The sequence below is a fragment of the Mytilus edulis genome, chromosome 2 (assembly GCF_963676685.1).
Source record: "Mytilus edulis chromosome 2, xbMytEdul2.2, whole genome shotgun sequence".
Classification (NCBI taxonomy): Eukaryota; Metazoa; Mollusca; class Bivalvia; order Mytilida; family Mytilidae; genus Mytilus; species Mytilus edulis.
The window spans coordinates 63,348,503-63,375,607 of NC_092345.1; the positions used below are offsets into that span (position 1 = coordinate 63,348,503).

The window sequence follows — 27,105 nt, forward strand, 5'->3', positions numbered from 1 at the left end:
ATTCCTAAGGTTTTGTATAAATTATAGATTAGAATCGTGATATATTGATTGTTTGGCAAACGAATTTCTTATGGTAGTATCATTGAAAATGTTCAAGTGTCGCCTCAAAGATTATAATAATTTGTTTTTAAACAAGTCATCACAAACACTGCTTAACTGTCATTTTGTCTACAAAAACATGTTTATTATATTCACCCCAACCCCAAAAAAGTCAATCAGTTTGATGAAATAAAGTGTAATATTATATACATCATGGCTAAACAAATATGTTTGACTTGTCAATTTCAAGTAAAATTGAACAAAGCATATAAAAGAAATAAATCATTTATTAAATGAATAAGTACAAATGCAATGATTAGTGTCACAGCTTTGGTTTGATTTACTTCGAAACATTTTAGTTCTTGCAAGAGTTACTCCTTTTGTCGCAAACCGGAAATCTTTCACAGCAGTCAGCATTTCTTGTGCATGGATAACCGTACCAGCAGTCGATGCAACGTTTTGCGCTAGGATCACAAATATTGTGTTTTCTACAGCAATCGTTTGTTGAAGAACATGGACGCCTGTAACACCACATGTTGGGTAGTTTCATCCATGGCTTGTCACGATTTTGACTATAACTGAAACAAAAACAAAACAAGAAATATAAAATGACTGTCATCAAATTAATCGTGACCTGTAATAAGATGTACATATGTCATGCATAGTATAATTGTAAGAAGTGCCTATGAAGACCACGAGTAATGCAAAACTTTTTGATATTGAAAAAAAATACATCCGAATAAAAAAAAAACGTAAATATTCATTAACATTCTGAGTACATGTATAAACATTTACTACTTTATGAATAACACGATTTAATATGAATAAAAATTTGATATACGTCTATGAGCCAGTAACGTAAAAACTTTACACAGTTCAAGAATTTATACACGTAATTTGATAGCTCATCTATAAAACAACAAATATTTTAAAGTAAAAAGATAGATTTATAAGAAAAATAAGACTACAAATATGTCTATAGTTATAAGAAAATGAAAAACTGAATCAAGAATTCACATGAAAAAAACAGCAACATGCAAAACTCAAAAATTCTTATTGCATTATTTGGATAATTCTTCGTATAATCATTTTTTTCTACAGTAACTCCAAAACTCTTCAGCAATATATGCTTTCACTGATAGATTTTAGTCCTGGTATCTATGATGAGTTTATATGCAACTTAATTGAATTAACATTTGTATATATGTTGATTTGCAAAAAAAAAAAAAAAAAATAATCAGGTTATTCTAAAAAACATCTTTCTTTTGTGTAACGATGCATTTCACAGATTCTATTATATTCTATGTTTCCATATGCGAGTTTCATTTTGTATATAGATTCAAAAGGTGAAAAGTGAGAGAAAAAATGTATATGTTTGTAGATAAACACGACGTATATTCTGGTTCATGCACATGCACATGCATAGTAAACAAAGTAAATTATAATATAATTGCGACTTTCATGTTTCCGAAAGTTTTATTTGATAAAAGCAAAGATATCACCAAAAGGAGTACCGAAAGAAATGTGTAGATGATGCTATTTGGTGTTTGTACATACTTGTTAGAATACTTGTAAATGTACCTATAATGTTTTCGATATGGCCGGTATCTTCTTCGTGATCCGTATCGGCTTCTTGGTCTGAAGCTGTACGATAACATGGCGTATCTAAAGAAAAAAAGAGTGTAGATGTAACCTACGATAGTCGATTATCGATGTATATATCATTTTATGTTCAATAGTTTAATATTGAACTTTCTTTATATTTTGTGGTTTGTTATTTTTTTCTCAATAATTAGAAAAGGAAAATCAAAATTGGAGCATCAAAACCGAGCCTTAAATGTGACGCCTTTGGATAAAACAAAAGTATTTAAAAATTTGTTCATATGATTAATACTATATTTATAATAAACTGTACAAAATGAATAATAGTAATTATCTACTGCATGAATTCAAATTTTAACATAAAATATTTAAATTTAAGACAATTCAATCAAAGATATACCTTTTGTCTGTCGGTAGAGATTCTGTTTCCTGTTGGTCTGGCAAGTAATTATCGTAGCTACTCTGATATGCTGCAACAAAGCAATAGCAGATAAATAGGAAATTTCAAGTAAAAGTCAAATGAAGTAATATTTGAAATTTTATAGATAAGAGTATACACATGGTCAATCAGACAGTTTGGTTGTAGGACCAATGATTTGTAACGTACGACAAAACTATGTTTGCACCAATACATGTTTTCATTTATTTCGTTATCTCTTCAACTTTGTACTTGTTTGGCTTTTTAACTATTTTGATCTGAGCGTCACTGATGAGTCTTATGCATACGAAAAGCGCGTCTAGCGTATTAAATTATAAGCCTGGTACCTTTGATAACTATTTACTGTAAAATGGTTAGAAAGGCGAACTGTATTAATTTAATGGTGATTATACGACGATAGTTTTAGATTAATGGCATTTTAGCGTGATACATATAGAAAAAAACGTGTGTTTTTGTACGTAGAGTTTAAAACAAACATAGGGAGCATGATTAATCTTGACATGTCTGGAATGGAAAGATGATCGTGTCTTAATGTCAAAGTATTCTTAGAAGAATCTTGTCTATACAATTATACTTATAATCAAAAACATATATCCGTGCACTTCAATTAGTACATACAAATTAGTCTCTAAAGAAGAGTTTTCTCAGTGGCAATCATACCACATCTTCTTGTCTTTATATTTTATGTATAAGGTGGTACGTTAATCCGAGGCGTTATATTCCGGCCGCTCACTATCACTTACTTCGTGACAAGGAGTGGATGAAGGCGCTGTTAACTTAGGGTTTTAAATTCATGTTTTATATGATTTTTCTTTAAAAAAAAAGCTACATGAGAGCATAGTTTAAGTTATTCTTCAACCGAAGCAGTTTTTAAAAGTGAGTAATAATAATAAAAAAAATGCTATTTAGCATTAGATATTATTATTCTAACATTATTTCATAAAGGAAGGCTATTTTTTTTTTCATTTTCATTCTAAAATAAGTATAAAATGAAGATGTCATCATTGATTGATAAATAATTTTGCTGATCAAAAGTAAAAATGGATAGGTTTACAGTTGTTGCATTGGCAATCAAACATTGTCTTTGTATTGTTATATTCATGAACGTTTAAATTAAATGATGGGAATTGGCAATTGTTAAGTGTGATATGCTAATGACAGCAAACATCCACTGTTAAAATCATGACTTTTATGCGAGTAATTGGAAGACAAGTAATACTTAGTTCAAAACAGGCTTTTCAATGACAAACCTTCTATGTGTATGACTTTCTTTAAGGGTTATCTCAACGCTTATTAGTGGGTAGCCTTACGGCAAAACAATCAACATGATCTATGTTCCTAATTGCAATTACAAACAATTGCTATTGTTATCAGCAGATGTGTGTCTACTATTCCTATTGCTGTTGCAAACCAATGGATTTTATACTCATATCATGTGCAGCAGATAACCGAAAGCGGACAAAATGATGTGGATTAAGTCGTTGTGTGTGTCGTCCAGTATAACGAATTGCAATTTTTTTTTACAAGGTGCATTATAGCAAAGATACAGTAAAACAGTTTTATTGTAGTACGTTCACGTGCAAGTAAAACTCATGAACAGGTAAACATGTTTTACTTAAGTGCCTTCAAATAATAGTTTGTTTCTTTCTCTTTTGACCTTTAGAATAAGTTATTTCGCCAATCACGATAAAATGGGATAGATTCAGTACATTTAGACTAACTAGAACTTCGGATACTATGCATGATGAGTGTGTTATAAATTATATTACAACACAACAGTTTATTAAGGAAGAAACTAAAGATAAGGTAGATTTTTAATATTTATTAGATTGGTCATATGTTAGTGTCCGCCTTAGAATTTACAACATATTTATATAAATACATTATGAGTAAAGTTAACATGAATGTCTGTTTCTTGACAAAAGGAAAAACAAAGAATTTAACAAGGAAAATGCTTGAAATATTGTCTCTGATTTGAATATTAATTACTGGTATTTATTTGATAATTGTGCAAAAGGGGATACACGAAAAGCTTCAAAATAAGAGTTCCTTTTAAACAATCAAGACTGTGACAAAAAATCCCTTCAAAAATGTGTAATAGTAATGAATGCAACTACGACGTATTAAAACATACCTGTAATGAAATCATTGACTAAAAGAATTATGATCCCTATTACTCCAAAAATATAAGTCGGCGTATAGTTTCTCATGAACGGCAACTTCATCGTGATCTACAATAGAAATGAAATTATTTTTCGATCAGAATGCTATAAATCTATATTGATTTTATTTTTAAACTTAATATTTCCCTCGGTGCCACCTATTACATTAATAATGGAATACAAACTTCGGCAGATAGTATTATATTCACGAAATCAGCAGAAGATTTAAACGTATTTGGTTTTCTCAATCAATATAAATAAAACAAATGTTGAATCATAAGACTGAAATTTAGACTCAGTAATTTGAATATTTCATAATGCTATTTCGTATTCTTTTCCACCTCCACTGTTTCTTAATAGATGTTTTACGATGTAGCGTGTTCGATGAATTCTCTCAAAAGTGCCATAAATTATGTTTATATCCAATATCACTTAAACGAATAAATGAAAACAACAATTCACTTTTTGCTTTGTTTCCATGGCAATAGGTTAAGTTTTGATACTTAATTTGTCAAACAATACCAATTCAAAAATGGGTGGCGGTGATCTTAAAGTGGTCATCATTTGGAACATAAAAAAGTTATCTTTTTTATTCGAAATCGATACTTCAGTGTGTAAACTGTCACTTGGACGTTTTACTTTCGGATTCTTAATGTTAAAATAGATCTTTTGAAATCTGTGAATATAAGAATAAAATGCGTGTTTTTTTTTTAAAATTTATTCGAAATGAAAACAAGTCACTTGCTATCATTTCTTATACAGTTTATAAAAACCGCAGCTTGCGATTATATAATATTTATTTTGTCACCACTATGCGTACGTAAATATACATTTAAACGTTCAATCTTAATACGAAGACGTGGTAGGAGGGCCACTTAGACCGTATATCCATTCAATTCACACAATGTATAAACAGTAACTATAGGTCAAAGTATGGACTTCAACACGGTGCCATAGCTCCCACCGAACAGCAATCTATAAGGGCCCCAAAATGAATAGCGTAAAACAAATCAAACAGGAAAAACAACGGTCTAATCTATATATATATATAACAAAATGGCTATGGATCATACCAACAAACGACATCACTTGTGCATTAAAATGCAGCGGGTTTAAACGTTTAAACAGGCGTCAACTTTCACTCTTACCTTAGACAGAAGTGTAACATTACCCTTCAAAAGACACACGAAGATAACCACTGAAAGAGCTTAACTCGACCAAACAGACGTGTGAACAAAACAAGTACATTGTAAACATACATTGAACCAATAAGTTTGATCTATGACACAATATAGAAAAAAGATTAAAACATAGGCGCCTGTGTAACACAGACGTCAGAGGTAGTAAAAAGTTGTAAGGAGAGTGACAAAATACAACTGTAACATAGGACAAAATGATATTAAATAAAACAAAGTACATAGGTAAATTCAAATATAACAATTTTGTTGTTAACAGTGCGGAAGTAAACATTTTTAACAAGATAAATACATTTATTGTTCAGTGTACAGAAGTGAAAGTTTATCGTCATACTAAATATTTATCAAAGGGGGTTCATATTAAAACTAGTGAGATGAATTATAACAAAAAATAAAAAATCATGAATAATTGAAATGCTATACAAATTGTGTCAACAGGTCAAATTAGCACGAAAGAACGATTTCAGAGTTCTCGTAGTTACTGAAAACTTGTTAAAAACCAAAAACAATTAAAGATTAAAAATCATCCATCAGAGACTTGAATCTATTAAAATTCATATCAAGGATTTGTATTTTAACGTCATGGACAGTCAAAGAAAACATGACTTGTGCAAGGTCAATATAAAAGCATCGACAAGCAGTAGGAACTTTCGGATTTAACATTATGATAAATACGCATCATGTTATCTACAATACTAAAATAACGAGGTCCAATTTGTCAGCCGTCATGGGGTAAAAACGACAAATAAAAAAATTCATCTTCATATACAGATAATAAAGGACAATGGTGTAGATTAAAAATTACACACCTTCAGACCCTTTTGTTTTCCACATAATTAATGTTGCCAATAATTAACAAGTTCGAGTCCGATACCGATACCAATAGTATATTCACTTGTTACCAATTACCTTATCTGTACGTTCCGCATCTGATAGGCGCACCACCAAACGGTGTATTTAGGATTTTGCTATATACACGGGTCATAATCACAGGGTTGACCCTTCTAAATTCAATCATTGTCAAATTGTTCCCTATTGTAGTATTTTTACCAGTAAGACTTTCTAAGATAACAATACGAATACGAATCTGGACTTTAAATAAGGCGTATAGGTACAGTTTTCAATTTGTTAGCGAGCATGCCGTAAAACAGCGAATAAAAGAATTCAACTTTATTTATAACTAATATAGGACAATGCTGTTGATTAAGAAATACTCAATTCCAGGACCTTTTGTTTTCCAAATAATTAATATTACCAATAATTGATAAGTTCCAGGTCGAAGGGTTCAAACAGAAAGATTTTGAAAGCAGAAACTGTGCATCTTATAATCGGCATGACTTTATCAGATGACAATGCCAGTACTAAAATAAGCCTTACGCATAGTTATATACTTTAATTCAGTCACGGACCCGCGATATCACGGGTGTGTTCTAGTATATATAGATAAATACAAAAACGTGAATGGATATTTATACATCACAAAAGCAATTCAAAAAAAATATTAAAAATAGTTATGTTTTAATTTGTTGATGACAAAATCGATGTTAATGCCAATGTTAACAATATTCAAAGATCGTATTATAACATTACTTAGATAACCTTTACTAATAAGTTTGTTTAAAGGTTCGATGAGTTTCCACGGATCTGATTTCCGCGCTTTTAGTACAAAAGAGGGTCAAAAGATACCAGAGGGATAGTCAAACTCATAGATAGAAAATAAACTGACAACGCCATGGCTAAAAAAATAAAAGACAAACAGACACATAATAGTATAAAAGACACAACATAGAAAACTAAAGACTAAGCAACACAAACCCCACCAAAACTGGGGGTGATCTCAGGTGCCTTGAAAGGGTTAGCAGATCCTGATCCGCATGTGGCATTCGTTGCAATATCACATTAAGATTTAGAATGTGAAATACCAGTTTTATACAGACAGCCAAATTTAATAATGAAATATTTCGTCTATGAGAGATTTCACTAATTGTTTTAACCACGGATTTAATAATTTACTAATGATGCATTGATATGTTCGTTTAAATTTATGACATCACTATACACACAAATACAAAGGCACTTGAATGAATATCCCTTAATGTTACAATACGTGAAACAATACTATACTAAACCTTTTCCTGAAAGGCTATTTGAGATAGAGATAGATAATAAGCATAACCTTTCGTTGAATTTTTGTAAAGTTATCATTTTGAAATAACAATGTACACTTTACTACATTAAAGAAAGACTCATCGATTATAACAATGATGAAGTTATTGAAGTAATGTGGAAAACAGTGACACCGCGAGTGGGCAGTTATACCACACTGAGACAACTATAGAACTATACAACCCTCTTGGTCATACAACATAATAATTGTTTTCTCCTTTACTTTAATTTGTCGATTACTAAAAGACTGCTCTCCATTATGGAAATTGTCTTAATGTCAATCACATTTCAGATTTATCTATTAAGAAAAGAAGGAATCATGTTCAAATACAACAATAACACGAATACTTTCTAAATTACATTACAAGTATAAAGTAATAGCTTGAATGTTTATGTAACTGTTCGCTGTTGTGTCTATTGAACTTTACATTACATGCAGGCTTGTTTAACTCAGATTTTACATAGCTTATATACCTAAATGGAAATAACAATTGTAATATATCATAACATCACATTCCCGAAAGTGAATATGATTATATAAAAGAGTAAAACTCAAAAATAACGAGTCGAGGAAAATTGAAAACGGAAAGTCCTTAATCAGATGTCAAAATCCAAAGCTCAAAACATCAAACGATTGAATAACAAATGTCTTAATCATAACTTGGTTCAGGCATTTTTTTTTATGTAAAAGATGATGGATTAAACCCGATTGTATAGGTAGTTTTTGGTAAATTAATATATTAACCACTTGTATGACAGATTCATAAAATTCCATTGTATTGACAACAATGTGTGAACAAAACAAACAGATATCATAGGTAAAAATGTCACAGAGTGGCAAAAGATATTGGAGCGAAATTCAAAATTAAATCTATAGCATTATGCATCTAAAGTATTAATAAATGAAAACTAAGGTAAGAAGCCAACCTCAGTAATATGATAATGATCTAAAACTAATTATACCAGCAGATCTCAAGCATTGTCATCACAACTTTAAAGTATAGATAAATACAGTATCGAGCTGTTCATTTGCATGCAAGTTCTAATTTTCAACTGCCTAAAAAAACCAACTCCATCAAGATCTAATTATAAAACTGCAATAATTCTAGGATCATTAAATTGTTTGGCGACGTACAGATCTTCACTTCAGAAGTTCACACAAAAATTGAAACTAACAATGCTTAATATTTGCTCTCAGAATCTATAAAAGTCATGACAAATCCCTGGCTTTTATTGTCTGTATTTCACATGGGAAATCAGCTTGAGATATATATTAGCGTGAAATGTGCAGGACTTAATGGTATTGCAAAGTATCTTTACCATTTGTTGACCCATTCATAACATTTTTCTTCAATGTCATTTATTTCTGTTGTCAGTTCAGTTAAATTGCTATTAAGCCTTCAAGCTGCGCTTAAGCAAACATTGTTCTGCTTGAAATGGATATTGACAAATGTGTACTTTAAGTATCTAGTTTTATGAGAAGATGTCAATGGATATAAAACTTAAGATCTGTTTGCTTTATCGACGTTTTTTCCCCATAAGTACAAATACAAAGAGAGAAGAAAATAACCAATGCAACAGCAACGGTACATCAAAAAAGCATGTATGCTAGAATGCATTTTAAATATATAGAAATGAAAACATCGGCAAGTATGTATCATTAATTTTACTGAGCATGTTACGGAATATTGAAACAATCTTCAAGATAAAATTGAAAATACTAATATACATTTAAGATTTATATAAGAAGCATTAAACAGTTGATACTGTTTTCAAACTAGAAATTGCACGTTTTACCTTAGGACTAGAGACATTTTGTCCATTATGTCAGTGATGATACAATTACGACCAAGTTCGTGATGTGTCACCAAGCCTAAGTGTATACATGTATATAGTATTGCACTTTTCAAGACTCGTGTAATATATCATAGGCAAAACATCAAGTTAAATCATTGGTTGGCATAATACATGTACATTCTGATCTGAGCATGAAAACCAAATGACATCTTTAAAAAAGCTGTTTTTGTCTAAAGGAAGTAAAACATTGGTTTGAATACTAGCAACAAATGGCAATTCTTTAAGGTAAAAAAGATACTTTAGCAAAGAAAAATTATCATATGTACCAATTATGAAATGGTAAGTGAAAACACAACGTATTTTTTAGGCATCGTTGAGGAGGAAATCTTACTTAAACGAGATAATCTATAATTAAATGACTAATTTTGCTGAATTAAAAAGATAAGTTGAATTATGTTCACTATTTCATTGTACACGGTGCATGAACACATCATACAAAGCAAACGCAATGGCACATCTAAAATGAACCGTACATCTTTTGATTTTCTAGGGAAAGGATCCGTAACTGAGGATGCTGCAGTCACAAATTTAAGATTTATACTTTTAATGTTATCTATTAATTAAACGATTAAGCAATTTCAAAAATGTCTTTTTTATTCATGTGTTTCATGTTGGATATCATATTTCATTGATTACGGCAATGCTGAATTTCAAATCAGTGCCACAATTACAAATTTCATAAATGGTAACGCCATATTATCATCAATGCATGATATATTTTTTGTTCTTGGTATAAAAGTAGAACATCATTTTCATTTCGGATAAAAAAAAACTTTGTCCTAAATAGAATACGAGATCATTATAAATTCAAAGATTAATAATGCAAAAGATTCGCTGATATTCGTATTAAATTCTCTCATCGCATATAGTCAAATGTCTGTTCAAATTGCGCAGTCAGTCTGAAAATCATTCTAATAGCTCTATTCGATTTCATTGCTTCCGTTTCATCAAAGTTTCCAGATTGTCTCTTCGTTGACAAGACATTTAATAAAACAAAAACAAAAAATCACGCCACTAAAATACATGCGATCACTGCATGTAATATCTAATAATTCCATTTTTTTTTTCAACATTTAAAGGTTGTCTATCAGTTGAAAAAGTTTTGACACTAAGAAAACATGTCGTCAGAGCATGTTTTCCTACGTCATATGAATTCGTTCTGTGCATGATTTTTCAATGAAAATTGTGACGTCACAATTAATTCTTAATAGTACGAAAACCAATGCGCCGAGGATACATGTCATTTAAATGCATGCCTCCGCGAAAAAATAAAGTCAATATTTGTATCTTTTGAAACTGATTAAGCTCATACGTAAATACCCAATACTTTTGTACTAAACAAGAATACCTTGGCGTTTTTTTTATTTAATTCTTTTTATTTTTGGCAGTGTGAAAGCTGCATTTGTGCCCTTTTATAATCCTATATCTTCATGGCGTATTTCTGAACAAAATGACCAAATTGTAAATTGCTAAACATGCATGTAAACTGCAATTTTGATAGAACTTTGCCCAAGAATTTGTTGAAAAGTGAAATTGAAAATTTTATCATTATTTTCTTAATGTCCTAATTCATGTATGTATCTAAACAATGAGATTTCAGTTATGAGAGTGAAACCGACAGGATGGAAGTTGACTATTTATACCTCTTTCAATTATGATTGTTTTAACACTGACACACTGACTGATGCCATTGCCCCACAATATCAGTTTGATGTGGGTTGCATCGACATAAACGAATATATAATTTCGAGACACGTATGCTATGAATAAACAAGTACTACCAACAATATTTTTAACATTTATATTTTTGGGCGATAACATGACGTTATTTAAACGTCATATATCAAATAAAAGCATTGTTCTATACTTTGATAGCAATCGATATCCATTGAATGAAAACATTAAATATTTAATATCTTCATGAGTTGGAAGCAATCTTAAAACATAAATTTTAACTTTAGCAACAAAAAAATCGAAAAAAAATCAGCACAACGCATAATACGATAACAATCTCGTCGATATAAAAAGAAAAAAATTCCTTTTGAGACAGTTACTAGTAGATCAAAAAAAAAAAAAAACTCATCCGTTAAAATGAAATTTATAATAAAAAATTATAAAGTAACATGATCCATGATTTTATTCAGAAGCTGGTCATCATTTCGATTTGTTCAATTTGATTATTTGACGATAAGATATTGTTAACCATGACTTTGAATTCGAAAAGTTGTTAAAAGATGATCTTTTAAATGTATGAATGTAACTTCAGACGTTTGTTCGAATGTTAGCATTGTAGATAATTTAATCATTAGGGGTGTTTTTGTCCACAAAAATAGACACTGTTAGAACAATTACTTCAATTTTAGGGATGCCATCACGAGTTGGTTGACCGTTATGGAATAACCGTTTCACATATGATATCGGATATGTTCATTATGTCGTAACTACAATATCCGTCACTTTTCACGAATGTGACCTACCGAATAAAACTATTTACCGGATTTATAATAACATAAGCAACACGACGGGTGCACATGTGGAGCAAGATCTGCTTACCCTTCCGGAGCACATGAGATCACCCCCAGTTTTTGGTGGGGTTCGTGTTGCTTAGTCTTTAGTTTTCTATGTTTTGTCTGCTGTACTTTTATTTGTCTGTTGTTCTTTTTATTTTTAGTCATGGCGTTGTCAGTTTATTTTCAATCTATGAGTTTGACTGACCCTTTTAGTATCTTTCGTCCCTCTTTTATAGTTATCCGACTATTTTGTTCATTTGAAGATCGGAATAAGGGAAAGAACAAACTAACGATTAGGAGAAACAGAATATAAATATGACAAAAAAATATAAAGCTTTTGTATTAAATATTCTTCATAGTAAAGTTGGACTCCAACATTTCGTCAGTACCTAGAATGACTCTTTGTTTCATAGATATGACCAGATCGTGAGATTTGAAATTGGTAACCGCGCATATGCAAAAAGTTCTCGTAATGTGAAACAAAACGTAGCACCTTTTATTTGTTTTTGTCCTTTTGATACATTATTAAACAATATGCATTTCTAATGATATTGATTTATCACTTAGGTGCTGATAACTTGTAATAAAAGGTGATACAACAACGTTTTCTTATTATAGTATTGAAGTATCATATTTGCCTGTGTAGGTGTGTATGTTTGATTTTAATACATTTTTATTTCATCAGGTGTTTAGTTAGCAACAGCAAAGTGCAAGAATTAGAACGATTAAATTTTTGATATTCATAGCATTTATTTGAAAGCATTCATTTATCAGTTTAAAAAACTCTTGCTAACGCTCAGGGTAAAATAATCGAGTATAAATGCTCAACCCATGGTTAAATGAAAACAAATCTACAGCTGCCATGAATATTTTCTTAATTAGGGGCAAATACATCTAGTTATTCTGCTATTATATGTCTCACTGTTTTTCCTTATTCAGATATCGGTGCAAATCCAAACAGTCATTGTAAAAACGTACACCATACTTATATGTCTATTATATTGACCTTGACATTAAACAACAACCATCAGTACATAGTAGCATGCGATACAATATTACAATATTGAACAGTCTTTAGTTAATCCTGTTATTGCATCCTTTTATGTTTAGATTATATGTATTTGCTTTTACACAATGGTGGTGCTATAGTATCTTGAGAGGGAATATTGTGAATAATCTACTAGTTTTGTCAACGAGGTGTGGTATATTGCCAATGATACGACTATCTATTGAGACAAAAAGACCAAAGATGTGAACAAAAACTCCTGTTATTCCTTATTAAAAAAAACATTAAATAAAGGCAACAGCTGTATACCGGTGATAAAAAGTCATAAACCGATTGAAAGAAAAAAAATCCGGGTAACAAACTAAAACTCAGGGAACAAGACTTTAAAGAACCTGTTGTTAAGCTGTTGCCCTGATACTGAATTGAATGGACATGATATCTTAAAAGTCATTACTCAAAATCGTAACTGTATTCTTGGGAATAAAAAGATGTCAGAAGATATGTAAAGGAAATAAAAACCACAAGACGGCGATGAACATACAACATGGTTAAATAAAAACTATACTGACAAAAACACAGAAATCCACAAAATACTTAGGTAGAAAAATTTATCAGTACACTTTTTACTAAAAAGCTGATGTTTAACAAAACACTATCATGTTTCACACTAAACAGGCCAGTCAGGAATTTTGAAATTACTTCTGTTTGGGTCATACCCATTAAGATATGAGTTTAGGTTATCCCTCCACGGAAACCTCAAAACGACATTATCTTCAAGATGCATGCCTTTATTTCAACTTTGGTTTCTAGAGCTTGTATTCTGAATAGCACAAGTTCAAAGGAACCACATCTACACTGCAGCATTGTACGAATACAATAATTACATTTACTCTCAGATATGGATTTCAATGAGAATGTAAATTATTCAGAATGGAAATAATTTATACATGTTTTATTTTACATTGTTGTCTCTTTGACATATTCCCAATTTCTATTCTCAATATGACCTTTTTTATGAGTTTTAAATGTATTGTCTTATTCAGTAAAACGCATGTTGTATTGATATATGATAAAAACAAACAGATATATTAGATAAAAATGTCAAAATTGGGATACAAACTGTGTGACTGAAAAGAAAGCCTTTCAACGATAGTTATTATTTGTTATTTATATGAAATTGGGGGAAAGTAACAATTTCAAAATTTTCTCCTTTTTCAAAAAATCTGGTATTGAGATGATCACCTATGTCAAACTTAAAACTCTATGAATGAGGCAGGGCAGACGAAGCCTGTTGTTTCTTTAATATTCTAGTTCTAGAGAATATATGAGTGGAACCCAATCATAAAAGTTGGGAGTTAATGCAAAGAACATCATCAATATTTTTGAATTTGAAATCAAATGATCTGTCTTTTTTTAATTGGTTTTTGACAAGTGCCTGAAGTAACTTCTACTAATATGAAAGTAAGACGAGATCAGCAAGGAGAGGAACACAGCTCTTTCCCATAGAAATGCAGATAGTATTTTAATGTTGAAAAGTCTTCCTCCAAATTCAACAAATATGTTGTTGTTAAGAAACTCCAGCATACTGATCACTTGTTTCTCTGTATAGCATGTTTAAACGTTTTGTTCACCAGTAAAAACAGTATATGCTCTATGTTATCCAGAGTACATTCTTGGTAAACTATTCATTTTTTGGAACCTGTCGGGGTACTTTTGGAGTTCTTCTTATTCAAAAAATTTGTTTGTTACTTTGATTGTCTTAATAATTGATTTGTGAGGTTTAGCATCGGTTTATTTTTCTAATAGTGCCATCAAGACTCAACAGACTTAATTATACACAATACAAGACCCTAAATTCCAAAGGGAACTAATAATTAAATTGACAAGAAACACAATGTGACAATTGATGATAAGTTCATGGTTTAAAGTTTTTATGATTTTATTATCATGAAATTTAAGATTTTAATCTTAAAACAAAACAAAAATTCCGGAATCAAATTGGATAGACTTTGTGTGTGTCAACTATGTCGTTTTTCAATTTGTAAGTCAATAACTAACTTTGAAATCGGCTGTTTAGAAATACAGTATTTTACAAATATTCAAAACTATTTCTTATTCAAAATCTATTCTACAAAAATTTGTATTCAGAATAAAGATAATTAAAAAGTAAAATCACAAAAATACTGATCTCAGAGGAAAATCTAATCGGAAAGTCAAATGACAAAACACATCAAAAACGAATGGACAAGAACTGTCATATATGACTTGGTACAGGCATTTTCAAATGTAGAAAATGGTGGATTAAACCTGGTTTTAAAGCGCTAAACCTCTCACTTTGATGACAGTCTCATCAAATTCCGTAATATTTACAATGATGCGTGAACTAAACAGACATAATAAATAAAATAGTCAAAATATGGATACAAGGCAATTTATCATTGTGTAATGCAGTTACGAAAGTCAATGAATAGAATTGCAAAGAACTTACTCTTTGTGTATTGAAAATGTCAAGAAATACATGGTAAATGGGAGGGGATTTCAATTATTCTAACTGATGGACAAAGAGATATTTAAGTTAAACATGCGGTAGAACAGTAGATACATCGGACTAGCGGTTTCTGAGATCTTCCGCGGACAAGTTCAAGTGGGACAAACTTGAAAAGGAGAGAGAACAAGATTAATAAGATTAAAGGGGCACTAGCAACGAGATAGATAAAAAATAGTATGATTTTTTGGTTCAATCTTTAATGAAAGTGTAAAAGTGAACTAATAATTCGCTTTAAGAATCCAGTATGGTTCAATTTTGTAAAATTAATCTAAAAAACATTAATGCAACTTAAATGTGAATAATTCAGCCTTATTTGATCCATATACAATTATATCAATTTAACCCCTTTGCTAGAGATGAATAACTCATGCATTGTGCGTTTTAAGTTATTTAAAAGAAAAGAATGTCAACATTGAAAGTTAAACAAAGGTAAATCATTTGATTTACTAATTCAATCCACGAAAAAATCATTCTCATAATGGTAAAACGGTGATTGACATTTATTTTGAACGGACCTAAAAAAATCCATTTACACGAGTTCACTTTCCATTTATATCCACAATTATGTTTATATCGCTTATATGACCATCGGAGATTTTCGGAGGTCAACTTAAGTTAATTAGATGGCGTCAAAACTGAAATACACACGAAACGAAGCTACATATTATAGAACCCATGTCCTGTAAATAGTTTATTTCAAACTTTTTATTATTTGGATAAATGTTTCACATGGTTATAACTCGAATATAAGATTTTGAGTAAATCGGTGAACATGAATTTTACAGCTAGTGCCCCTTTAAAGAACTGAGGAAAACAATGTCTCCAAAATTCGTTGTCGAGGGATGATATGCATATGCTTCATATTATCTTAAAAATTATCAAATGAAGAAGAAGAGAAAACTCTGACCAATATTGTATATGCGAGACTAAATGATCCTTTGACAGTTAACAACCCACATGGATACTAAGTCTGACAAAACGTATGGTATGTCAGCACCAGTGGTTGCCTAAATCTTCTACTTCCACTATAATTGTAGAATCAAGAATAATCCATGTTTCCATTGTTAGCTTCACCCTACTCAACTCTTCATAAAAGTACGTAGGTGTTGCAGGTTTATGATTCAAAATACGTTAACCCTGCCTGAATAGCTTTGCCCGGAAATAACCGACGCATAAATAAACCAACCAACGTTGATAAGTTTAAACTGAACTTATCAAGTCATCTTCCGGTTTTATGATGAAACAAAGAAAAAACAATTGTTTCTATTCTGCAGAATACACAAATAAAACCCCAAAAAATCGATTATCAGATTGTAATTGACAGATCAACTTGTAGATGATATTTTACAATGTCAATATATAGACAACCTGCTTATTTAATATATAATCGTTAATGGTCCCAATACATGTAAATATGTCCAGAGAATAAAAAAGCTGCCGTTATCTATGAACTTATTTGTTCCAATAGATATGGTAATCCACTTAATCTGGCTTTGTACTCTCATAATCGACTGAACAAATCCCTACTGGCCTTGCTACAGCTTTCAGGCTCTTAATTTAATTGTATGAAAGCATAAGAGGATACAAGTACAATAAAATAATGATGACATACTTAAGTTTAAACATATTTTATTGTCAAAACTTTCAAAAATGACAGTTTATAAAATACTTACATGGTGTTCTCCAAGAATGGGAGGTGATTTTTCTGACTTTTTTAAAAAAAAAATACGCATCGACCTGGGTTTTTTGTAAGATGAAAATAAGCCTAAAATATTATTTCAATGTGTTTTTTTTTATATATAAAGGTCAATGTTACATAGAGTAATAGACTGTTATAAGCACGTAGTTTTTATGCACTTATCACAAACAAATGACACATTTCAGTTGTTCTTTGAAATGTATGTCATTTGAAAAATGTTCTGTTTAGCACAAATAAATCAGAAAAAACGTTATACGTTTGCAATATAACCTATTTCCTAAATGAAACTTTGGCAATTTCCGTTTACATTTCAGGAATTTGATCAGGTGTGTTATCACTCATTATTTCTCTTGGCTGCAGGTGAAGACTTTTTATAATGTTTTGTGTTCTTCTTCCGTCCTATAAATGTGTATAAAAATTAAAAGTCGATGTGTTTTATTTGTTTTCATACAAGTATAGGATCATAAGATCTTACATCAAACGTTTGACATTTTCACAACTCTTTCTATGACAACCATTTACTTGCAACAAATTTCCGGTAATGAAAGACATTAAATGCAATTATAAGCCGTGCTGCGAAAATGACGCAACACAATTAAAACCCCTAGTGATTAAAATCAATATTGAGTTACGTAACTAAATTCATAAGTCCTAACTGAAGATTTTGTATTTCTATTTGTCTTCTGAGAATAAAAGGACTAGTTCATGGAATATTAACGGAATAATTTCATAGGATTTTCCATTATTGTATGTTATTTTCTACTATAGTTCAATCGAATACGATTTCTTTTTCAAAATAAGATAAAACGAGAATAGAACTACCACTTCTCTAAAGCTTGACTTAAAATTTATATCTGACTGTCTGTTTAAAAGCAGGCGGAAGATAAAGCTGTTTGGTAATACCGGAAAGAAGCAAATATTGTTTTCTGAGTAAAAACAAAATGGATGAAACGTTTATGTTTTCTACCAGGTAGCAAACGGTTAAATTGAAATTGTTTTATGAAATGCAAGCCCTAGAATACTATATAAACCAGAACATATGTAACTGTAAATATAGGTTATGTTGGAATGCTTCCACATAGAAATGGCAGGCTCACAAGGAAAAATATAATTATATATGAGTTAAGAACTTATAAAGAGGCAATCAAAGGATTAAGACTAAAATTCGTCATCACCACGCACTAGCCGTTTCAATTTTAGCTGCAATAAATATGACATGAGTATTAGATATGATTGGACTGACTTATAATTAAAGCAGGGAGTATTTTGTTTTCGTCTGTGTTAAGAATAAATGTTTCTTCTAAAATTATTGGCCCACTCAATCCGTGGTGTGTGTATTTATTTAGTATTTTTCCGGGAAAATATAATTTATTATAATTATTTCTTGTTTTGGCCTGGATTTCTGTATCTCCGAGTACCAATATATCGTTTTTATATCATTATGCTATTTCACTATTCTCCCATTTAAGGGGAGGTTTGGTCGCTCACAATCATGTGTTGCTAGCCGAATTTCATATTTGCATGTCCCAAGTTAGAAACCTGTAGTTCAGTGGTTGACCTTTTGTTATTGTCTGTTATATTTGTTTCTCGGATATTGTTTTACATAACTTGTGTCCTTTATTTTTTTTTAATTATTGCTTACATATTGACAATCATTTCACAATTCATAACTTTCATTCTTCATGATTTCAAACAAAATATTTGTATGCATTGTTTCAGCAACGGACATTATGGCTCCATATTATTTCAAAAGCAATGTTTATTATAACTATTATTAAACTACCAGTTTCATTAATACATAATGTATTGACCATACACCTAATGACCATGGTTGTATTCCTTTATGGCTGATCTGAGTAACATATTGTTTTGATAAATTATGTTATCAACTGATTTGATTCATGATTAGTGACGGTAACAGAAACCCTTTTATGCATTAATCAATTAGATGAACGAAATACAAAAGCTTAACTTTGGTCCCGTATGTTTAATGATGGACATCATGTAGGGAAATACTTAATACAGTCTTTTTTCTAAAATCAGAATCATTGCACTGTTTAATATTTATATAATAAAATACCATGTCTACAGTATTTGACAGTTTTAACCTTCTTATGTAATATCATCTTTCGAAATGTTCATGAAGAACACACAAAGAACTGACCACTACAACATGTTTTGTAAATATCAAACTCAAAAGATATTAATATCATTTTGAAAATAATGAATGTAAAGGCGGCCGATTTGTTTTACTTTTTTGTCTTTTAACATGAAACTAATTTGAATTTCTATCGTATTTCAATATAATATCAAATGCATATAAAGTGGGACTGATCTAATTTGTTTTGTAAAATTATAATAAAGTAGACATCAATGATTTTTATGCTTTTACACGTAACAATTTTGAAAAGGAGATTAATCAGACAGACAAAGGGCACCTGCTTCCACTTTATATAATACGACTTTTTCGTAACTGGAAAACAGTGTTTTATTAATTGGTTTTCATGCAAGATTCCTGGAAAATATCAGACTTAAAATTGTTTCCTGATATTGCTAGACAAGAGAACACTGTTGACTTATAGTCTATAAAGATGAACAAAAATCAAAAAAAGAATTCCGGAAATGGTCGCAACAAATGCAGTTTGAATGGTTTTACACTAGTAATTTTTGGGGCCCTTTATAGCTTGCTGTTCTGTGTGAGCCAAGGCTCCGTGTTGAAGGCTGTGCATTGACCCATAATGGTTTACTTTTATAAATTGTTATTTGGATGGAGAGTTGTTTAATTGGCACTCATACCACATCTTCCTATATCTAGTTGAGTCTGTGACGGGATTTATAATGTGTATGAACGTTTTCATCTAACCTAAAATACTGGTATAACAGGGGGAAATAATTTAAGAAACTTAAAAACATCCAGCATGTGGGCTCAAAATAATTTGTCAGTAGATAAGCAATATTGTTTAACAGTAACAGTTTACGGTAGTATCTTAAAATCAAGCTAATCGTCCATATGGAGTGTTCAACTGTGATATTGAGCTAGAACATTTTGATATCTTTTTTAGTCATTTTATACTGGATTTGCTGTATATTTATCTTAGCTTTCATCGTGCTGAAATGTACGTGTGTCTGTTTGTGTTTAATTGAGATAGGCGTATCAAGGAGAGAAAAACAGGTTTTACAATTATTTTCTACCACTAAATAGATACCACTTTATATGACCCGTGGACAGCCCACGAAAAATGACTGAATTGTTACACTGTCAACACTTTCATTAATTACTTTAACTCATAAAGGGATAACCGGGCTTATAAATTATTAACATCAGACTATAGCATGACGATGTTACTAAAATTAGCGACAAGAAACGTTATTACACTTATTGTATGCGTTGTTGTAATTACAGCAAAGTTTTCGTAGATTTAATAGATATCTTCATTTTTATTAAATATTTCGTATATAATTAGTTATGGTTATATCAATTATCTCACTTTCTGCTTTTAAAAATATTTTTGTCTTATAAAAGATATTAGTAGACATTTTAAAGTTATAATTTGTTTCCAAAATCAGACTGAATTGGAAACAGAAATTGTGTCGTGTGGATGAATACATGTATATATGTATGAACCACATCCATAAGTTTACACACACATTTAAGAAAATTAGATCTGAAGAATGTTCCAAAAGGATGACAAAAACAATAAAACAGGCGTATATAACAGGCTGTTGTGTAGCTCATCGTTACTGATGATAGTTCAAATTTGGTAATAAGTCCCATTCGGGGATGACACAACCGAACAAAATCGAAAACACAAATATTCCATAAAGGGCAACCAAATAATGATGGCGACCATAAAACGTTTGAAAGAACACTTCTACTTCACTGATATTATCTCCATGTTAAACATTGTTCCTATAAGCAACAACACTATCAGTATAGTCGTGTGCTCTGTAATTCTACCGATTGTGTCTTATTTCCGATTAAAACAACTTGCATCAGCGGGACGTCGCTTGTCAGGTGAGTCATGCAAATGACTTTAACTTTAATCGGAAATTGAAGGAATCAGATGCAATATCAATCCAGTTCTGTAGAATACTTGTTCAGAAATGCACTCTTTTTTATGTCAGGCATTTCTCTCATTATACTCACTGGTCATTCAAGTATTCAACTGCAAATACAAAACATTGCCCTTATTATCGATTTTACATGCTATATCACTTCAAAAAAAAAATTCCAACGACATGGATATACATGGCGAAAAGGTTTAATAAAAATTGCATATCTTACTTAACACTTTTATACCAACGTTGATATGTATCTTTAATATTTTTTTTCAAGGCCAAATATAAAGTAACAGAAGGTATTGCATTGGACATGAATTATTATACTGTGCAAATCTCATAATTTTGAAATATGATTTTAAATCTATAAAATTCAATCAAAATCCGCAGTAGTGTTGTTTGCATTTCACATGGGAAATTAAAGTGATCTATAGTGAAGCAACAATATTGTAAATCCTGCCGATTGCAAACCTATTAATCATATCATAGCTACTGTAAAATTTACTTCCGATCAATTTAATTGCAATTACACCTCCAAGTCATGATTAACTACAAACAACTATTGATACTCCTGAATTGGGAATTGACAAATTGGTTCTTTTATTGTGTTTTTTATGAACAGAAGACTCTAAAGTGTTTCAAAGTGTTTCTTAAAATTTAAATTCAGTCTGAAACTGAACAAAGTGGAATTAGTATCAATACATTTTTGTATGTATGGCATTATAAAAGATAGGTTAAAGATGCCCAGAGGAACATCCAAACTCGAACGTGGTAAATAAACTGACAAGGTCATGGCTAAAACAAGAAAAAGACCAATAGCCAAACAATAGTAAACAAGACACAACAAAGAAATCTAAAGACAGAGCAACCCGAACCCTATGAAAACATTGGGTTACCGCAGGTGCTCATGAAGGGTAAGCAGATCCTAGTCCACATGTGACAGCCGTCGTGTTGGCTGGGAATCTGAAATCATCTGTTTTGTCTTAAAGTTTTATTTATCAAACGACCTTCATGGTCAATTTCTAGATGTTTTTCAAGATATGAGGCAGACTTAACTGTATCTGTTGTATCCTTTATCTCTAATTCTTTAAGTTTTATGGGATATAAAATAGTTTTTGGTGTTTTTATAAACCATATGGGGAAAAAGGTAACTTCTTTCTTTGCTATTGATAGTTTATTTTTACTGTATTTTCTGTTCCATATTATAAGCATGTATTTCAAATAAAATAGCATAGAGCAATTCCTATGCGTTGTCAATTTATGCTCAGATATGGATATTGTCTGTTGTAATAGAATAGTTTTCAAAATGTCAGTGGCAGATATGTTTTATTCAATCATCGTAGAGAAACCGCATTAAGATGTAAATCCACATTAAATCTAAATTAAAAACACGCGATATTATTAACTTTGAAGAAAGATAAAAGAATAAAATGGTATTGATATTAATATGAATGCTTTAAATAAATAAAATAGAATCTTATAGTTTATATCACTATACAAGATTTACACACCAATCCCAGATGATTTCTGCTTCTAAGCAAATTGGAAGTAAAAACATCGTGAATAAGTTTTATGCATTGACACCAAAAGTTAGAAATAACAACAATTGATTAAACATGTATTCATGTGCATACAAACATTTATTTTTGTATTTATGAATGACAGAACACAATAAGTTACAAGAAGGACTTAAAATCGCTTGGCGCGCATGAAAATAAAACACAAATCCCCTAACCTCACAACTCACTGTAAATACAATGCAGTGTATACAATACAAATACACCGACCGTTTTAACAAACAAGAAAGGATAAACAAATTGAATATAATTACTTATCATTTTACTTAATTTTGATTACTGATTGCATTAGAATTTATGCATGCCCAGACATACTTTCCGAGCGCTATTTTCTATATTTTCTTTTTCTATTTTAAAAATATTATTCAACTCAACTGATTATGATTATAAACATTGCACAAAGTCGTTAATGTTAAGACTTTACAAAGTTACAGTTTAATAGAAATGACTTTTGAAACCACTTCAAATTATCTTGAAAATTGTGATTCAATAGTAATCAAAGGTACCAGGATTATAATTAAGCACGCCAGACGCGCGTTTCGTCTACAAAAGACTCATCACTGACGCTCATATCATAATAGTTATAAAGCCAAACAAGAACAAATTTTAACAGCATTTAGGACCCAAATTCCAAAAAGTTGTGTCAAATATGGGTTAGGTAATCAATCCTGGGATAAGAAAAGTTTTTCGAAAAAGTCAAAGTTTTGTAACAGGAAATTTATAAAAATGACCAAATAATTGATATTCAGGTCAACACCGAAGTGCTGACTACTGGACTGGTGATACCTTCGACTCAGTGGTGTTATTAGTTATCAAAAGTAGCAGGATTATAATTTAGTACGCCAAACGCGAGTTTCGTCTACACAAGACTCATCAGTGACACTCAGATCAAAATTAATATTTAGCCAAATAGTTATCAAAGGTACCAGGATTATAATTTAGTACGCCAGACGCGCGTTTCGTCTACATAAGACTCATCAGTGACGCTCATATCAAATTATTTATAAAGCCAAACAAGTACAAAGTTGAAGAGCATTGAGGATCCAAAATTCCAAATAGTTGTGCCAAATACATCTAAGGTAATATATGCCTGGGATAAGAAAATCCTTAGTTTTTCGAAAAATTCAAAGTTTTGTAAACAGGAAATTTATAAAAATAGAAATTTATAAAAATAGAAATTCCAAACAAGTACCAAGTTAAAGAGCACTTTGGACCCAAAATTTTAAAAAGTAGTGCCAAATACGGCTAAGGTAATCTATTCCTTATTACATAAATTTCATCGGTGACGCACAACAGTGCCATGTAATTTTTGTTCTAAAGAGTAGATTGTTTCTTATTCTTTGAAATTTAAATGAAGGTCATAATAAATTGTAGGAGTGTGAGAAAGGAAACTATATCAAATATTTACGCTCATGACGAATGATTGTTGGCAAACAAAAGGCCACTATAGTTAAACACTATTGCAACAATCAAATTGACATTTGATAACAGCGGTTTTCAGATAATTGCAACAAGAATGTTAATATAGTTTGTCAACACTTTTCTTTATAGAGCTATGCAATTCGAACACCAATTACACAAGGAAACCCGTTAGTTTTATTTGTAAAACAAGAAGAAGGCTGAAATGATTTAAGATGAACAATTAAATCATGTCATGCAGTTGAAGATATAATTCTGGTGTAGATTGCTGTAACTTGTCAGTGCAATACCAACCAGAAAACATAATTTAAAGAAATTTGTTTCAAACTGGAATACTTTATTCTTTGCTGTTAGTGAGTTACATGTTCTATTCTAGTGAAACTCAATAAATGCATTGTCAAAGTTGATATTATAATCATTTCCATTGCAAGTTTTGTTTATGAGTCTAAAAAATTATAAAACAAAAGGTCAAAAGCGAACGGCTTTATTAATTTGAATGATGGAAATCAAACTACAATTGCAAAGAAATATTTTGAAATCTGTATAAACCAATTGTAAACTCATATTTTCTTTTTATTTAGAACTAGATTTTGGGCGCAAGTTTAAGTCCGAGTTTAGTTTACTGAAAAAGTATAACTAATAAATATTTGACATAAAATATTAGAAACCAGTAAATTAGTAGAACGTGTTATAGTTGAAGTTTGAATTCAATGTTAAGTATTAATTTAATTTGATCTCCAGTTTGGGCAATACTGAGTTTAAATTCAAATCTGTTTAGAACAAAGTAAAGAGATTAGATTTAACTGTAATTCAGGTAGTTCAATATAAAAGTCAAGTTAAAGAAATTTAAAGTTCCAGTAATGAATAGTAGAATATCACTTTCTTAGTAAATTGAGTAAATGCAAGTGTTTCAAAAGCACACGTTCGAAAGCGCGATAATATTTGACTTCCAGCTGAATTAAGATCTATTCAACTGTTATGTCTATTTGCATTTCTTGCCCAATTTTTCAAATTGCACGAAACTGTAAAAATTGTCATACAAATGGGAGGTTTGGCTTGACATAAAACCAGGCTTAATCTACCATTATCTCCGGAAAATGCAAGTTTAAGAACATTACATTTGTTCCTATGATTGATTCTGGACATAGTATATTTTGAATAGATGTAATTTATTATCATACGATAACGATTATAACTGAACACAAAAAGGGGAGATTTTGCTTATTAATATTAATCCCCCTTTCCCGCCATTTGCAAATTATTCTTACACATTTTGTTTTCGACTGTGTCAATTTCAGGGTGGTAATGTTGTGTGAACTAGACCCCAGTGTACACATAAATCAAATAGTGAAAAGAAAATGCATTAAATACTTATAAAAAAGAAAATGCATTAAATATTTATAAATGTTAACTTTTTTTGTAATTTTTTGTATCGCATCAATATAGCCTTCTTGTGCTGATGTGGCATAAAGCAACCACCAATCAATCAAGCACATACTGTCATCCGTTCCATTGATTTTTAGTACGCCTGAATATAGAGTTTAACCATCACAAGTTTAAAAGTAATCTCACGATCAAAGTCAATAGATGAATAACTGTTCAAACAAATATCACAGAAAGCCGTTTAAACAATCACAGTGAAACATAAGTTATTAAGCAAATCATATGTTAATCATTGTACTATATTTTGTTGTAATGATATTATACATCGTCATCTATTTGAAATTTCAAGGTTCTGCTGTTAGCAAATACATTAATAATAATAATAGTAATAATTAAAATGTCAATTGTTTTTGAACAATTGAGAGGTCTTTCCTTTTCGAAATGTAAAGTACATGTTCCAATAGGCGTAGAATGCATTGAAAAGCTCTCAAACACACATAAAACCGTTAAAAAATGACAAAAACAACAATTCGATAATTTGGGCATGACCTTGACTTTTGACGTTGTAACCTTTGTGAAGGTCATTGGTCCACAATGTCATTGTAAAAGACCCCATGGGTCTAGGACTTTTCGTTCAAGAGTTAAAGCTAATTTTACCATTTCAGAAACCGCTATCAGCGGTTATGCCCCTTAAGAATATGTCAAATCCTTTCGGTCAAAATGTAAAAAAGTTGTGCCTCAGTCACCTAAACATTTTTCACTGTTTACTATTTCCGTAAGATTAACCGTTTTTGAGATATCGACTAAAAAGTTGAAAGGTCAAAGGTCAAGGTCAACCTTAAAAACATTTTATAAAGGTCAAGGTCAACATACATATTTGACCTTGAGGTATTTTTCAAAGTCACATGAATTGATGATGAATGGTGAAGATCCTAGGTGTCTACGACTTACGGTTTCTGAGTTTTGGTGGCCAACCGACACCGGTTAATTTTCATAGGGGCATAACCCTACCAATGAGTCGTTGAATCCTTTCGATCCAAATGTGACGAAGAACCAGGGTCTGGTCCTGAACAAATTTCACCCTTCGTTTTATCTACCTATTACGGTTACGGTAACAAGGTTTTTGGGTTTCGGAGGGATTACTCCGAACCGACAAAATATTTCGACTCACAGGGTGAGTTCCGGATAGGTATTCATGACACCGATACAAAGTGTGAACATGAAAGCGACACTTCTTACGGTTAACGCGGATAAATTTGTCAAAGTTTGGCGGAAAAATAAGAAATTTTACGTTCCATTTTGTTCTACATTTCAATTATAACATATGATTAGAAGAATAGAAAAAAATATATGGATGGCTGCATTCATTTGTATATCTGGTGGAAAATTTATTAACAAAATGGTAAGATGCTCTAATTTCTAGATGGAAACTGTCAACATAGG

The 27,105-nt window shown here is 30.8% G+C and overlaps 1 protein-coding gene across 2 annotated transcripts in view; it reads right to left on the reverse strand.

Annotated features, from left to right (window-relative positions):
* Positions 1-308: 308 nt before the first annotated feature.
* LOC139510636 (uncharacterized) overlaps positions 309-27,105 on the reverse strand; it is a 32,780-nt gene continuing 5,983 nt past the window's right edge. Inside the window, exons 2-5 of one of the 2 annotated variants that reach the window (XM_071297186.1) lie at positions 4,215-4,311; positions 2,042-2,111; positions 1,597-1,704; positions 309-617 (exon numbers count right to left, since the gene is read on the reverse strand). In XM_071297186.1, coding sequence (XP_071153287.1) covers positions 395-617; positions 1,597-1,704; positions 2,042-2,111; positions 4,215-4,305 — 492 coding nt within the window. In that variant the 5' untranslated portion in view covers positions 4,306-4,311 and the 3' untranslated portion in view covers positions 309-394. The remainder of the gene's footprint in view (positions 618-1,596; positions 1,705-2,041; positions 2,112-4,214; positions 4,312-27,105) is intronic. The other variant, XM_071297187.1, reaches the window with a different exon arrangement.